This window comes from Protomyctophum parallelum, assembly GCF_964188405.1.
Source record: "Protomyctophum parallelum genome assembly, chromosome: 1".
Classification (NCBI taxonomy): Eukaryota; Metazoa; Chordata; class Actinopteri; order Myctophiformes; family Myctophidae; genus Protomyctophum; species Protomyctophum parallelum.
The window spans coordinates 96,384,932-96,402,822 of record NC_139697.1 but is presented as its reverse complement, the minus strand read 5'-3'; the positions used below and the strand labels follow the sequence as shown (position 1 = coordinate 96,402,822).

General features: G+C 43.5%; 2 protein-coding genes across 2 annotated transcripts in view; one reads left to right on the top strand and one right to left on the bottom strand.

Moving 5' to 3' along the window:
- The window catches only part of LOC310866910 (transmembrane protein 47-like), a 217,382-nt gene that overhangs the window by 142,884 nt on the left and 56,607 nt on the right, over nt 1-17,891 (top strand). The window lies entirely within an intron of this gene.
- Nucleotides 1-17,891, bottom strand: part of tlcd3a (TLC domain containing 3A) — a 62,225-nt gene that overhangs the window by 1,585 nt on the left and 42,749 nt on the right. The window contains exon 4 of the mRNA XM_083776677.1: nt 16,949-17,044. Within this exon, the coding sequence (XP_083632803.1) occupies nt 16,949-17,044 (96 nt within the window). The remainder of the gene's footprint in view (nt 1-16,948; nt 17,045-17,891) is intronic.

Genomic DNA, 17,891 nt, shown 5'->3' with positions numbered 1-17,891 from the left:
TACAGCTGCATGGTGGGGACCAGAGACAAATATAATGTTTCAGTACAGCTGCATGGTGGGGACCAGAGACAAATATAATGTTTCAGTACAGCTGCAAGGTGGGGACTAGAGACAGATTAATGTTTCAGTACAGCTGCATGGTGGGGACCAGAGAGAAATATAATGTTTCAGTAAAGCTGCATGGTGAGGACCAGAGACAAATATAATGTTTCAGTACAGGGGCTGAAACTAGACATTATGGACCACTTATAGGCCGTTCACACCAAGCATGATAAATAAGTATGAAATGTGTCATTTAAAAACAATCTAAATGGCTCTAACTGAAGTGGACGACAGTGATAGTGTGGTCCACTGGTCCGGTGAACCATTTGCCTTTCTTCCAGAGTGATTATTTCATGAGCGATAGAAACACTGAAAGGCGATCAATATCCATCAGAAGGACGTCTGGGATGCCCCATTTTCATTTCCTCTTTAAACTAATCGACATGATTCATTTAAATCTTAGAATTGCAGTCAAACAAAGCGATGAAGTAAAATATGATGATGCACAACCCAAACTATAAAATGCTACATTTAATGTCATTCTTCTTCTTAATTCAACTAAACAGCAAAATCTCTAGTGTTCATTTCACTCTCGGAGTTGCACTCTTTTTTTTAACAGCATATTACAATTTGACTCGAATGTGAATCATTTTGATGCCAGAATTGCAGTAAAACAAGGCAATAAAGTATATCAGAACCCAAACAGCGATTGTTTGATTCAGTAAAAAAAATATAACAAAGACAAGCGTTCATATTTTGAGGTTGAAACAGCACTAAAATATTTTACAAGATACATCAATTATTAAATTACTTTTTAAACATAAATTTAGAGTAGCCGATTAATTTAGTAAATTAAAGCAAAGTAAAAGTAGTGCTGTTGTAGGAGTGTCGATTTTGTCAACTAAAACTATGACGAAGAATGTCAGTTGACTACAGTTTTACAACGAGGTAAAACTATGACTAAATATATTGAGACAATTTCGTCAACATATAAAACTAGTTTTTATACATTTTAGTCTAGTTTTAAACTAGACTAAAATGTTAGCGAGGGACTATAGTGGAGAAGAAATCCTACTAAAAGACGAGTCACTTTAGGATTGGTTGGCATGCTGAAAATAGTAGTTCTACAAGCTCACAACTTCCTACTCCTCCCGTTCAACACCCTCTCATCACGTAGGAGTCCTTTCAGTATCAAAGACCGCTGCAGAGGCCTGGGCCATGGCTCTGCGGTCCAGGCACCTTGGCTGGTAATCCAGTCTGGCAGTGTGCCGCGGGTTCGACTCCCGATCCCGACTGCCTTTACTGCATGTCTTCCCCCCCCATCTCTCTCCCCATTTCCTGTCAGCCTACTGTCTGTCCCTCCATAAAAGAATATTAAATAAAGGCGAAAGCCACAAAATAAATACATTAAAGCTGTAGAAGCCAGGCTTAACCAAATGTACCACAACGGACTTGAACCCCTAAATAAATGGTGCATTCACATTGCACTTTTATCCAAAGCGCTTTGTTACATTCACCCATTCTCACAGACACATTCATACACCGACGGCAGAGGAAACCTGCATGTGAGGCGCCAAGCTGCACATCAGGAGGAATTAGGGGTTCTAGAGAGTCTTGCTCAAGGACACTTCGACACCAACTCTGGGTGGAGCCCACAGGGATCGAACTGGGAACCTCACGGTGATCACATGCTCTACCGGCCACTGTACACCGCTGAGCCACTGCATGCCATGGACTCTGTGGCGGTATAGGAAGGTACTTTAGCCCTCCATCACCACCGGAGCGTCCCGGGCCTAGATTCACTCACTAAAGTGTTTCGGGGTGCATACTTAGTTTAGACTAGTCATTGGTTAGACATGGGTTAAGGTCAGGTTTAGGTGTGCTGCCCCGTGGGAGGTTAGGTTTAGGGTGAGGGTTTGAGATAGGTTGTAGTTGTAGGACTAATGACTGGTCTAACCAATGACTAGTCTAAAGCAAATACTGTCTAAACTATAGCCTACTGCACCCAAAGTTTCACCTGATTCATTTCCTGTCCATTGATTTTTTTTTCTCCCCCTTCCTCCATAAAGCACTTGTAAAATACAGTACACACAGTGTGATGTTGTGTCCTTATATAGTGTTCCGGTATAATTAATCTCTTTCACTTCATAGCTCCAGCGCCAATGGGCCAGAACCCCCCCTCCCAGGGATTGATCTACAATACATATGTTTGGCTAATTGGTTTTAATATCACTTTACAAGCGCAAAGGGCGAGTTATACAGCTTTCATTTTACTTTTCATTGCGACTACCGTGCCAGCAAAGCGATCGATGTAAATTAGCATGGGGGGCTATACGGCCCCGGCTAGGGAGAGCAGGCGGACATTGCTCAGCCAGGAGGAGGCTGTGTCAGTGCTGAGCTGGTCCAAAGGATTAACCCATTCTGACCGGAGATCAGATTCATACGAGGTTTCCACTGGACACACACTTGGTCTGATTAACCCATTCTGACCTGAGATCAGATTCTAAAAATGTCAAGTCGTTCTTCGAATTTTTCAAAAATAGCAGACCTACAAGCTCGTAGCGCGCCACTCAGTGGCGCGCTATGAGCTTGTAGATCTGCTATTTTTCAATAGGTAAAGCACGACATGATGCCAACACCAAAACGGGTTCCCGTTCAGAATGGGTTAAGGAGTACTGGAGCACAGCGGTGTACTGGAGCACAGTACTGGAGCACAGCGGACTGACCTCATGCTTCCTTCTATGCATGAGGAGTCCAAGCTTCTTCTTTTCACCTGACCTGTTTTTTTTTTTAAATCTGCTATTTTTTCATTTGAATCCCGAAAAGTAACGGCTCCTTTGGCTTCCACCCGACTAGCCTAAAACTATACCCGAGCTTTTCTTGGCATAGAGGGGGGTGGATCAAACCAGAGATATAGTGTAAGACAGAGTTACGACATTGAGGGGGCAGAAAACAGCCTGGTCACGTGGTTCATGTACTCGCACAAGCCCATAGACTCCAATGCATTCTGTAAACTTCTGGTTGTCCCCATTTGAAGCCTTTAACCCATTTTGACCCGAGATCAGATTCTAAAAATGTCTTGTAAATCCTGACAGTTTTCTGAAAAAGCTACGTTTCTATGTCAGTCGTTCTTCGATTTAAAAAAAAATAGCTAAAGTATAACATCATGCTTAAAACACCACAAAAGGGGTTCCTCCCGTCCTGAATGGGTTTGAACACAATACAACTGGGGTGGTTTTACTTTGTCTCCCTGCTCAGATCGGGGGAGTCCCTGGAACTACATATTTTCCGATGGGGGTCGGCGGCCAAATCCATATAATTTTGGGGGTCCTTGACATGAAATAGTTTGAGAACGACTGACAGGGTTTTCAGAAAACTGTCAAGATGTAGAATCGTTCCCAAAATGGGTTGAACAACATTACATTAACTTTGTCGCTCACTTTGCCACTCGATCTGCCATTCACTTTATGCATGCACATAGCCTTCTATTTAAGCACCGCCGGTGCAGCAAACCGGGTTCAAATCCGTGGATAGGAAGAGGAACGTTGCAGAGTGCCAAATTAAGTTAAAAAAAAGCTAATGGGAGTAGATAGTTGTTCCACTGCTGGCTGCGTTAGTGCTGATCTGGCCCAAAGAAGCAAGGCAAGCTCGCGAGGCTGGAATTAACGCACCTCCTTGGCTCCCTGCTGAAGACAAGATGTCAGCAAAGCGATGGCACGCTCATACATCAACCGTTCCTTTACGTCTCTCCTCCCGCTTGCATCGCATTTAGAACGCCATCCGTCTCAACGTCGCCAGAGGATTATCATTATGATATAATGAGCAGCACTATATTAGGGCTGAAACTCCTCGATTACTCACTTTGAAACCATTATTTTAAAAAAAAGACAAAGGTCAAACTTTGATAAACGTAAATGATTATGGTGCGTGATAAATTAATTTGCCAGTCACTACTCACTATACAGCAGGTGCATTGCATTAAACCAAATGTATTTTACTTTTGTGTTCAGACCTTGAACACCTAGAATTTGAAGCACTCTCCAAATATGGGCATGCTACATCTGTGATGCAAGACAAACAGTGTCACGTTTTGGGACATTTCACACTTCTGACGGAACGCATCATTTCATATATGATAGAATGATAGATATGATATATATATATCATATCATAAGCGTTTTTATTGATATCAAACAGCATCGCTGTAATCTTTCCTCCTTGTATTTCGTGCATGCACACTAGACTCAGACTAATCGATTTTGTTCATTATTTTAAAAAAGAAAAAAAATATCTATATATGATTTACTTTCCTAGATCGATGTACAAAAATAAAATAAAAATAAAAACAGGCTTCTGGTTTATTTGGTTAATTGAAAAAAGTAATCAATAGAATTACCATGAAGACAATCGATGCTCGGACGAGCGAGCATAGGTAAAGGGCAGAGAGAGAGAGAGAGAGAGACTTGCCCTTGCCTGCCAAGAGTTGAACATCCAAAGGAGCCCCCTCAGTCAGCTGGTTCTGAAACTAGCTGACCTCTCACCTTCTGACATCACAAACCCCAGACAGCCTCAGTGCAGCTACACTATCACTCAGAAGATTAGACCTAACCAAATTATAACTAAAGAAAAAGATCAATTTCACAACGAACTCACACAATCACAACACAAACTAGAAACATATTTGGCTCTAAACAGACGGTATACTGTGGCAGACTACCTAACCACAGTAACTGATAAAAACCTGAGAGGGACTTTGACAATGTACAGACTGAGTGATCATAATCTGGCAATAGAGAAGGGCAGACACAGACAGACCTGGCTGCCCAGAGAGGAGAGGCTGTGCTGTCACTGTGATGACGGAGCTATAGAGACAGAGTTACACTTCTTAACACAATGTAAAAACTACACAAATATTAGAGAGGAGTTCTTCCCAAAATCTGAAACAAATTTCCCAGAATTCCAAAGTATGACAGAAAGGGAAAAATTACCACTCCAGCTTGTAGATCTTCTATTTTCCGCACTGCTAAAGTATGACATAATGGTTCAAGTGGTTAAACATCTAAAGTGACACAGATGCGTTCCAGGTCTTAGCGTGTTAAATATTCATGGTGCAGTGACAGGGACAGGGACAGGACATGCTGCTGCTCGCCAGACGGAACCAACAGAGACATCCTAAGGTTTCTGTTCAAAGTAAACCCACAAAGGAATAAGAAGAAACAACTGAAATATATTATGTGGATATTTATGGCAAGTTTGATGAACTGCACATGTGGTGTAACTAAGTATGTTTACTCAGTTTATGTATACAAAACATACATTAAACACTATACTTTGACTATAAAAAATATATATATATATATTTTTAATTCTGAAATTAATTAGTACTTTTACTTTGGTTATTTTGTTCCAGAAATGTGTTTTGCAAAAATCCACCTGTTGGTGGCGCTATAACAGGCCAATGTGAAAAGGCTGGTATATATTCCTCAGCCTAGTAGGAAAGTCCGTGGAAGATTTCACGTAAATTGCACGCTCCGTTCATGATTTGAGGCTTTTTGATCAAAACGGGCCAATCCTGTAAACTATATGAAAGCCAATGTTCATGGCCAATTCGGATGGAATATGAAATATCGGACAGATCTGTCTTGAACACACGACTATAGAGATAGTGTGTAACGATTTGCGGGATTTTTGGATAGAATCTGGAGTAGTAATATAAAAGAAATGTGTTTTACAAAAGTCGGCCTCCTGGTGGCGCTGTAACAGGCCGTTCTGGAAAATGTGAGGCAGAGGTTCATCGTTGGCATACAGGGAGTGTGTGTGCAGAATTTGGCACCGACTGGGTTAACGGTGCTGGACGCACACACACACACACACTGATGGAGTGCAAAACATACTCTCTCCCCATGCCTTCGGCCTGGTGGAGAAAACAACAAAATATGGACATTGTTGTGTCGGGAAGGCTTAATCTCAGTGCTAGACAGAGCTGCCACAGGGACGCTGTGCGTTTGTGAGGAATTTAATTATGTCACACACACACACACACACACACACACACACACACACACACACACACACACACACACACACACACACACACACACACACACACACACACACACACACACACACACACACACACACACACACACACACACACACACACACACACACACACACACACACACACACACACACACACACACACACACACACACACACACACACACACACACACACACACACACACACACACACACACACAGTAGTGGGCTGGATTATTGAAGCAACTGGCCTATTTTATTCCTTGCAAATGGGCTGAAGTGACATGGGAGAAATGTCTATCTTAAAGTACAGGCACGAAAAAAAGGCTTATTTCCCCCTTGACAATGATCCTTGGACATTACTGATATATATATATATATCGTGGAGATAACTTAAGTATACCTCTTATCTCCATGTTCTAACTTTTGGGGTAGGTCGTCCCTAGTACTCGATTATACTACAGCGTCACACAAAAAGTGTCGAAAGTAGCAGATCCACAAGCTCGGAACGCGGCGAGGAATCGGCGCGTTCGGAGCTTGTCGATCAGGCCTGGACTACTGGCTACTTATAATGAACCAGACATATGTACGGCCCGGTGGGCCGACACTTGGTAAGCCGGCCCGGTGGCTTGTGGCGGGGGTCGGTCTGGGCCCGGTTCTTGTGGTGGGGGTCAGTCTGGGCCAAATGTTTAACCCATTCTGACCGGGCACCCATTTTGGTGTCGGCATCATGTTATGCTTTAGCTATTGAAAAATAGCAGATCTACAAGCTCATATCGCGCCACCGAGTGGCGCGATACGAGCTTGTAGGTCTGCTATTTTTTGAAAAATCGAAGAACGACTGACATTTTTAGAATCTGATCTCAGGTCAGAATGGGTTCATCAGACCAGTGTGTGTCCGGCGGAAACCTCGTATGAATCTGATCTCAGGTCAGAATGGGTTAAATTACTTTAGTCTGTTTCAGTGCAGTCGTCTGTTGAAACTTGGTTGTGTATCATTTATGTTGTTCTGTAAAAGTGGTGGTATTAAAACCCATTCTGGGCGGGCGGGTACCACTTTTGGTGTTTTAACTAAGCATTATGTTATACTTTAGCTATTGAAAAATAGCAGATCTACAAGCTCATAGCGCGCCACCGAGTGGCGCGCTACGAGCTTGTAGGTCTGCTATTTTTGAAAAATCATGAAAATGCGGCACAAATCTTTGAATATATATTCTTTCAGAAGACTTATATTTTTAATTTTGACGTCAATGGGTTAAGGACTTAGTTATAGTATTTAATGTATTTGTATGTGCCCTGACCCGACACGTTGGTGTCGAGTGTCTACACACTGGTTCCACGAAAATGTCAGGGACAATTTTATTTGCCTCTTTTGAATTGGAATCCTGACGAAGTAACAGTTTTGGACATATGAGGTTTTTCCACCCCGACAGAGACGAACGGTGTCCTGAGAGTTAGTGTTCCAGAACCGTGCTAAAGACCCTGTCATGCCGTGACCTCGGACAGCTTGTAGATCTGTTCTTTGTGGGTTTTTGTTGGCAAGCAGCGACACGGTCACACCAACGGCACATAAATTAGGCTTTAACCCATTCTGACCCGAGATCAGATTCTAAAAATGTCTTCTACATCCTGACAGTTTTCTGAAAAAGCTAAATTTCTGTCAGTCGTTCTTCTATTTTTCAAAAATGGCAGATCTACAAGCTCATAGCGCGCCACCGAGTGGCGCGCTATGAGCTTGTAGATCTGCCATTTTTTCAATAGCTAAAGCATAACATAATGCCAACACCAAAAGGGGTTCCCGCTCAAAATAGGTTAAGAGCTTCATGAAGAGAAACTGTACCAGCGTCGACATTTGTCACCTGCACGCACACGCCGGACATCGTGGACAATGCGAGAACTAATTTGAAAGCCTGCACACGATTCGGATAAGACGCATTCCATTAATAAAGACCGGCCCGCTCTGGCCCCGAGATTATGCATTTCACAAGCATAATATTTTTTCTTCCCACCGGCCGGAATGCTGTTGGGTTTGTGAACCTCTGCTAGGTCCACCGTCGTACAGACTGTGGTCTGCTAACTGAATAATATGGATTCTATAGGGACAGAATAATCATGCCACAACATTCTGACAACAGGGATATTTAACCATTTTAGGCCTGACGTCGAAATTAAAAAAAAGTTTTCTGAAAGAATATACTGTATATTCAAAAAAAATTGCCGCATTTTCACAAATTAAAAAAAATAGCAGACCTACAAGCTCGTAGCGCGCCACTCGGTGGCACGCTATGAGCTTGTAGATCTGCTATTTTTCAATAGCTAAAGTATAAAATAATGTTTAAAACACCAAAAGGGGTTCGCGCCCAAAATGGGCTTCAGCTAATGAGCTGCTAGCTTGAGGAGGCCTGGCTAGCCGACGCATGGATCCTATTGGCTAACCAACCCCGTGGCACCTGGTTGTCCTGGCTATAAAAGGACAGTCTCTGCCTGGACTCTGACGAGGAAACACTGCCAGGCGTTGGTCTTTCCTCCAGACGCCCTACGTCTAGTTTAGTTATGTTAGTTTATGTGTTGTTTGTTTGCCTTCCCTTAATTTCACTCCCTTCGGGAAGGAGTGTTAGTTCTTGTGTGTTCGTCTGCCATCCTCACCTCCCTTTTCTGTTCATCCCAGTTCTGTAATGCAAGTCATTCTATTCATTCTGGGCTCACAGAGCCATTCTGGTCATTCGCTATTGACCCACTTTGTATTTATTGTAATTTATTTGCCTCTTGAGTATTAAAACAGATACTCTTTTTATGAGTGATGTTGTTCTTTCATACAAGTTAAGGGCAGTAAACCCCTAGACTTCAGAACAGTCGGTAACAGGGTTCCATTCCAATGAAATTATTTACAAGTAAACCCGATTCACACAAAAATAGCCAATCTACAAGCTGAAGACACTTGTAGGTCTTCTGTTTTTGGTGAGCCAAAGTGCTGCATGTCTGAGCCTAAACTAGGCATTTTGGCCCACATCTTTGCTTAGTCTCTGCATACAAATGCATAATTATGTAAACACTAAATGTGTATTTAAATGGCTTAAATGCCACACAAAAAAAACTGTAATGCAGGAAGCTACAGTCCAGCGTGCTCGCTCTAAAAAATAATAATTATATATATATATATGAATTACCATACGAAAGCAGATAGCAATTAATGGCACTCATCATTTCCAGCCCTGTTTTATCTTCCTCCATGCTTGAATGGCATAACGTTATCAGCGCGAACCACTTTGAGAGAGAGAGAGAGAGACAGAGAGACAGAGAGAGAGAGATAGAGACAGAGAGAGAGACAGAGACAGAGAGAGACAGAGAGAGAGAGAGAGAGAGAGAGAGAGAGAGACAGAGACAGAGACAGAGACAGAGACAGAGACAGAGACAGAGACAGAGACAGAGACAGAGACAGAGACAGAGACAGAGACAGAGACAGACAGAGACAGAGACAGAGACAGAGACAGAGACAGAGAGGGAGGGAGAGAGACAGAGAGAGACAGGGAGAGAGACAGAGAGGGAGGGAGAGAGACAGAGAGAGACAGAGAGAGAGACAGAGACAGAGAGAGAGACAGAGAGAGACAGAGAGAGACAGAGAGACAGAGAGAGACAGAGAGACAGAGAGAGACAGAGAGAGACAGAGAGAGACAGAGAGAGACGGAGACGGAGAGAGACAGAGAGAGACAGAGAGACAGAGAGAGACAGAGAGACAGAGAGAGACAGAGAGAGACAGAGAGAGACAGAGAGACAGAGAGAGACAGAGAGACAGAGAGAGACAGAGAGAGACAGAGAGACAGAGAGAGACAGAGAGACAGAGAGAGACAGAGACAGAGAGAGAGACAGAAAGTGTTCAGTGGAGCAGAGACTTCTACAGTAATGTGACGTGAGTCACGTGACTGCCACTCGGTCCAGGGCACCAGGCTTATAAAACCCTGGTGTCATCATAGATTGTGTCATTTTTCGATGCCGACAACGTCGCAGGAGTGAGACCGAATCGTATTTGTATCACTTTTCTTAGGAGATGTCGCCGGAGTGCATCCAAAACGATAGAGCTAGAGAGGAGTCAATTCTACCTAGTCTACAAGGTCCTGTAAACGTTCAATTGATGATTCAATCGTTTACTATGCCACATTGAGTTTAGTCTTCTTGCATAAATCATTTGCTATTGAGAGAGAGAGAGAGAGAGAGAGAGAGAGAGGTAAAGGAGTCAACAACCTTCTACAAAGGTCTATACTTTCAGTTGACAACGCAATAGTTTACCTGCACGCCACACTGACTCATACAGTTCTTACAACGGTAGGCGTCTGTTGCCGTAGAGAAAAGGTGCCGAGTTGGCAGAAGTGGACGTCACGCACATGCCTCAGTCCGTCGTGATGTCTGTCCCGGGCGGCTCGCCGCGACACAGCATCGTCACTAGTCTGGGTCCCTACCGCGGGAAACGCTCTTTTGTGTCTTGAGCTACAACGTCTGGGAACCAGTTTCAAGCAACCCCGGTCTGCACTGTAAGAGGGTGCCGTTTTTGCTGTAACAAATAAGGATCCAACTCCATTTTGTGTACACTGGAGTTAGAGGACCACCAGGACCACTGGTGGTCCCCAAACCACACGGCGAGAATCAGTGGCCTTAACCCATTTTGACCTGAGATCAGATTCAAAAAATGTCTTCTGAAAAAGCTAAGTTTCTATGTCAGTCGTTCTTCGATTTTTCAAAAATAGCAGACCTACAAGCTCGTAGAGTGGCGCGCTATGAGCTTGTAGATCTGCTATTTTTCAATAGCTGAAGCATAATATAATGCGAACACCAAAAGGGGTTCCCGCCACAGAACACTTCAATGGGAAGAAGCGTTTCTGTAGGAAGAATAAACGGCTTTGGCGACAGAAACAGCAGTCCAGTACAAACACACATGTAATCACATCTCTATAAAGTTATTAAATATGTCAGTCATTTCTTTGTGTATTTATTTGTCATAATGAATGGCATTTTTATAGCGCTTTTTCCAAGTGCTCAAAGCGCTTTACGCGTTCATTCATTCTTACATTGGGAGGTGAAGTGGCGAACAGTCGACGCCAGTGTCCTCACTTCCCACATTCACACACCGACGGTGGCGAGCTCACACCGACCGATTCATTGGAGGCAATGTAGGGTTCAGTGTCTTGCCCCAAGGACACTTCGACATGTGGACAGGAGGAGACGGGATTCGAACCGCCGACCCATGGTTCATTGGACGACCTGCTCTACCTCCTGAGCCACAGCCGCCCTTATCTGCCCAATATGCAACTTCCAAAGCCTATAAAAGCCAAACAGACGTATGGTGTGTAATTTGTATTCACATTATGTCCCGGTGTTCCAACGACAAGAACACAATTAAATTGATCATCTCAATTATTTGGGTGACAATTAATCATCGTAAAGTGTCATAATCGTGACAGCCCTAATGTGTCACTTGACACGGACTACCCAGAGCGCTGAAAAGTGACGCCAACGTGGGGTCCCCCTAATGCGTTGACCTGTGGCTGCAATGCAACGGTTGAGAAATCGTGGGTTGAGAAACAGTGGTGTTTAGACATGGGATACATTGCATAGAAAACACTAATCTTAGCTCATATCCCATACCAACACACCAACAGTGGTTGATTCTTAGTCAGGGCTGTGGTGTCTCTCGTTCACAATCAATGGAAAACTGCTGAAATAAAGTAAAGCTTTTTGTTAACCCATTCTGAACGGGAACCCATTTTGGTGTTAGCATCATGTCGTGCTTTAGCTATTGAAAAATAGCAGATCTACAAGCTCATAGCGCGCCACCGAGTGGCGCGATACGAGCTTGTAGGTCTGCTATTTTTGAAAAATCCAAGAACGACTGACATTTTTAGAATCTGATCTCAGGTCAGAATGGGTTAATCAGACCAGTGTGTGTCCAGTGGAAACCTCGTATGAATCTGATCTCAGGTCAGAATGGGTTAAATAAACATTTGACCTTATAGTTATATCATGTTGGAACCGAAATAGGGAACCGTTAGGAACCGGGAATCGATATGAAGAACCGGAAAAGGTACCGGACTCACAAAAAATCCTTAGTCCAGGTCCTGACAGACCTGACTACGTGGACGACATCAGCCTGCTCTCCGACGGCGTGGAACGAGCCCAGGAGCTCCTGAGTCCTGACTAGAATGGAGGCAGAGTGTGCCAAGGTCGGCCTCTGGGATGAATGCCAAAAAAAAGTTTTTTATCAACTATCAACTAATCATTTCGGAGCATCCACCTCTGACAACAGAAGGCACTGCTCTGAAGGAAGTCAAGAATTTTAAGTGCCTGGGCTCATGGGTCAACTCAACGGAGCAAGATCTTAAAGTGAGGAAGGCACTTTGCACGGAGGGTCCTGAAAGGCATGGTCAGCGTATGGAACTCCGACCTCCCCCGTCAAAACCAAACTCCGCTTCCTCTATACGCTATACGGTAGAGTCCGTTCTCCTATACGGCAGTGAACGCTGGACCCTGAAGCCAAGACCCTGCAGAAGTCTCAAGACGGGTGCTATATACACCAGAATGCCGCGCGCAGTACTCGACATCAGCAAGAGTACGAGCACGTTATACCAACAAGAATGTGTATGATGGAATGCCAAAGGGTGAGCCAGAAAATAGCAGCCAGCAGAATGAGACTAGCAGCTAGGACACTGCCAAAGACACAAAGAGCTGCCAGCCAGCAAACTGGTGCTGTGGGAACCAACACACGGACACCGGACCGGCCACGAGTACGTCCCACATCAACATAATATGTGGATGTACTCAAGAAAGACGCAGGATATTGCAAAGCACGTATCGAACTGGCCAGATGTTTGGAGAACTGGAAGCGACAATGTAGGACTCGTCTGAGGAAGGCCTAGAGAGAAAAGTGCTTAATTGATTATTCTATTAAAACTGTTTAGTAGCCATAAACATCAAGAAGTCTAATTGCCTATTAAGTAATGGATGCTTTTTTTTTTCATCCATATTTTGAAAATTCCTCTAATCTGGTGTACAGGTGATGACATGCACATTACAGTACATGCATAATAGAATTACAAATTATTTCTCTCTTTATAATGGGAGAATTGGCACTCAAAGCCTAAACTGGTGACCACCAGGTGGTGCTGAAAGAGATATTATTAAGAGAAAAAAGTAATCGATGGAATAATTCCTAAGATAATAAAACTGTAGTTGCATAAAAATAGTCTCCGACTCCCTTTTACTAGCTCAGCCAGAGAAAGTTACCAAACTGACCCGCCCTTTCTGAACCAATGGCCAGAACAGAAGTGTCCATTTTCAATCAAACCCTTCTGTTTTTGTTTTGACCAGGGGGGCAGTCAGCCAGATATTTCGTGAAGCCTCATTTGAAATCGGTAGTTCATATAATGGCCTGTTGTGGCGCTGGACTGGACCCAAAAAGCCCCATAGCTCCATAGAGGCCCATGTATTTTGGCCCAACTTCACCTAGACTGTATTACCTTAATAAACATGGTCATGAATACTTTCTTCTTCCAGTCACTAGTTTAAAGTCTCATTTCTAATGTCATAATATTCTTTTTGGAAAATTATGGTCCCATTAATAAAAAAAATGACCATAAAGTCGCGTATGTTCTGAGGGGCGTGGCTACCGTTACAGTCTATGATCGGGATTCCCCTCCCACTCGAGTCAAAATAAAAACCAACGGAGAAGAAGGGGGGAAGTCCCGCCTCGTTGTCTGGGCAGCCAATGACCAGCTGGTATACAAAACGGAGCCAGCCAATGGCCAGCTGGTACCAAAGATGGCGACTTACATCAGGAATTAGCATATTATTACAGGCTTCATTTTACGTTCATGTTAGACCCGGGGAACGCTTTGTCCATATTTTTTACAGTCTATGGTTTTGACACTATAACACAGAGCTATACTCAACGTAAGATGGCTCAGTGGGCCACCCAGCAAAATTCCAAAAGTCCAAGGGCCAAAGGCCAAAGGCCAAACCTCAATGAACAAAAACATTTGAGGCTTCATTCACTTCAATGTGAAGAGAACATTATAATGGATTATCACAGGTGAATACACAAGTACGCGGTTAATACTCGGCTGATACTCGGGCCATATCACTTTCATTGGAACAAACAATACTATACCTACAATCTAGTTCAAATCAACGAAAATAACTAATTATATTTGAATTGGTATAGGACCATGATGGGCCACAGATAGCCATTCTGAACGGGAACCCATTTTGGGGTTAGCATCATGTTATGCTTTAGCTATGGAAAAATAGCAGATCTACAAGCTCATAGCGCGCCACCGAGTGGCGCGCTACGAGCTTGTAGGTCTGCTATTTCTTTTAAATCGAAGAGCGACTGACATTTCTAGAATCTGATCTCAGGTCAGAATGGGTTAATCAGACCAGTGGGTGTCCAGTGGAAAACCTCGTATGAATCTGATCTCAGGTCAGAATGGGTTAAGCAGGGGCCACGCATGCGGCCCGCGGGTTGAGCAGCACTGCTATAATACCACCTTCACTGGCTCCCTGCTCGCCTCTCCTGCAGGCTTTGCCCTGGGTTTGGCTCCCATGCACAACAGTGTCAGTTTGCTTGTCTCTATATAGTAACGAGTGCCTGCCGATGCAGTACGCTAGCTGCCAGCCTTGTCACCTACTGTACAATTCCCTGAACAGCCAGCCCCCCCCACACCCCTACCTCTCCGACCTCCTCAAATGTCACACACCCTCCCGACGTCAACCTCCTAGACAGCCCCACGACAACTGACCCCGCCCGGGGTGACAGCCATGAGGGCTTTCTCAGTTTTCTGTAACCCTCTCCCTTTGAGAACTTTGCCCTTCTAAAACGAAAAAAAAAACGCCCCTCTTCAGACTTGCATTCCCCACCCCACCTAATCATTAAGTCCTCTGAAAGAATATATATATATATATATATATTCAAAGAATTGTGCCTCATTTTCACAATTTTTCAAAAATAGCAGAACTACAAGCTCGTAGCGTGCCACTCGGTGGCGCGCTATGAGCTTGTAGATCTGCTATTTTTTCAATAGCTAAAGCATAAGAAAATGCTTAGTTAAAACACCAAGAAGGGGTTAATAAAGTCGTTTATTTTGTTCTGTTGTTTTGTAAAGCGACTTTGAGCATCGGGATAAATGTATTATTATTATCATTATGGTTATGGTTATTAATATTATCACAGGCGCTTTTTAAAAGGCTTGATTATCGCACGGTGTCTGCTCTGTTGAGACGGACACTTTTCACAGCAGGCGTTTTGGCAGGCACAGCTAGCTAGGTAGACACATGACAGAAGGTAATACAGGCACAGCTAGCTAGGTAGGCACACGACAGAAGACAATACAATTAACTGTGAGTCCGTTTCAGTTATACTACATGTTTCTGTGGGAGTGTGACACGATGAAGTTACAGGCTCGGTCCACACACACACTGATACAACTATAAACCCCCTCCAAACACAGACCCAGAATTCAGGTTATTCTCTTGAGCTACATTTATATGGACAAAATGTCCCTGCTGTGGAAAAGGATCCATGCGGCCTTGGGGCATAATACACAAAGAACCGCCTCTACAAACAACTAGATCAAAGCTCAATGCTAGGTGTGTACTGTACGCACAACAACAATACAAGTGATGTTCAGAGTGTGAACGGAGTCTAAAACAAGGTCTGACACTTCCCCATTCCAAGGAAACAGCTGACAACAGTCACCTGGCTTCATTTTTTTTTTCAGATATTTTTTTGCGGCTTACGCCTTTTATTGATTTTTTTTTTGAAGGGACAGACGGTAGGCTGACAGGAAACGGGAGAGAGATGGGGGGATGACATGCAGTAAAGGCCGTGTCGGGTCCGGCAGTCGAACCCGCGGCACACTGCGACTGGATTACCAGTCCGGTGCCCAGACCGTTACGCTACGGCCTGGGCCCTGGCTTCATTTCTCACCTTACTTTCTCTTCATGACTGTTTTCATTCAATTCTATAATTATTGGTGACAAGTTAACTAGCCTGAAGTAGGCATATACAGAACATCGCAACAGATCAAGGTAATGTGTGGTTTGCAAAATAGTGTTTTCTCTTTTCATAGTTTTCGGGGACGGGAACCCCTTTTGGGGCAATGTACAGTATATTACATCTTTACATCTTTTGTAATTATTCCAAAAATATTTGAAAACGTGTGATTATTTTTGATACAGAGACAGTCATGGTGGCAAGATAGGAGAGGAGAAAAAGTGATTTTCTTCTTTTTTTTATATCCAAAATGAGTTAGTAGCACAGGCAGACTCTTCACATACTAGAGCATGTCTGAAATAAATGTCAGAGCTGAAATTGATATGAAATGAATGCTTAAACATGTACTGTAGCTAGGTGTAATGTTAAGAGTCCACAGAAGTGAACCATTATGTGAAGCCATATCTCCAAAAATGGTGGGTCAAACTGAACAATCAATGTCAATTTGAAGCTATGATTCTTGCTTTCATGAAAAAAATGAATGACTTAGCCTCAGTCAGAAACCATCACATTTTCAGAAAACTTAGAATCGGGCTAGTCTTAAATGTGTTAAATGTTGAATGAATTGACTCGATATAACAAACAGCATTTTTAGAATGGAGGTTTTCTATCCTTAAACTAGTAACTGCTGTGTGTGAGATATAACACGATGGTCGTTTTTTTTACCCTCTGCTTGAAAGGTTTTACCACCTGCACGTTCATTCACAGTCCATACAATCTGTAGTAGTTTTTCTGATGTCATCGTCGTCTTTTCTTTGCGCACCACACGTGTGTGTGTGTGTGTGTGTGTGTGTGTGTGTGTGTGTGTGTGTGTGTGCATGCTCACCTGAATGAGCATCTTCCCCAGGGAGACGAAGGGAGTGCTGAGCTCCGTTAGAAACAAGCAGCCGATGAAGAAATCCCCCTGTTCCCTCCGGAAGAACTGTACAATAAAACAAGAGAGAGAGAGAGAGAGAGAGAGAGAGAGAGAGAGAGAGAGAGAGAGAGAGAGAGAGAGAGAGAGAGAGAGACAGAGAGAGACAGAGAGAGAGAGAGACAGAGAGAGAGAGAGAGTGAGAGGACAAATAAATAAAATAAACGTAAGTGTCTGACATGAAGGGTACCCATAAACAAATAGCAGCCATTAACAACAGAGGGCGAAGGAACAAGAGGTTACGGAGCAACAACAGGGTCTTCACCACAATGCAGTGGTGGGAAAAAAAGTACTCACATTTCTTACTCGAGAAAAGCCCAACACACACACCGTCTGCGAACGCTGTGCGTCAAAACAGCCGCCTCCGTTATTTTCAATGAACCTATCCCACACCGGCGGCGTCCGACGCCCGTTCACGCCTCGCCTGACGCTCCGATACGCCACTGTTCTATTTTCCAGCCACGTCGCTGCGCACCCGCTTCACAGACGGTGTGTGTTGGGCTTATAAGAGTATCAATACTGCCACATAGAACTACTGTTACAAGTAAAAGTCCGGTATTCAAAATGCACTAAAAGTACAGAAGTATTGGCATCAAACTGTGCTAAAAGTACCAAAAGTAGAAAGTATAACTCTTTATGCACAATGTTTCGTTTCAAGTTTTCAAATAATAACCAATCTACAAGCTCACAGTGCGTCACAAAATGGATATAGGGCTGAAGTGTTCCCATGTTTCGTAATAATAATCAAAGTAACTAGGTACATTTTTCAAATAAATGTGTCTAATAAAATTTGTCTCTTAGTACTAGTGGAGTCGAAGTAAAAGTATTGGACATTATCAAGTAAAGTACCTTTTGT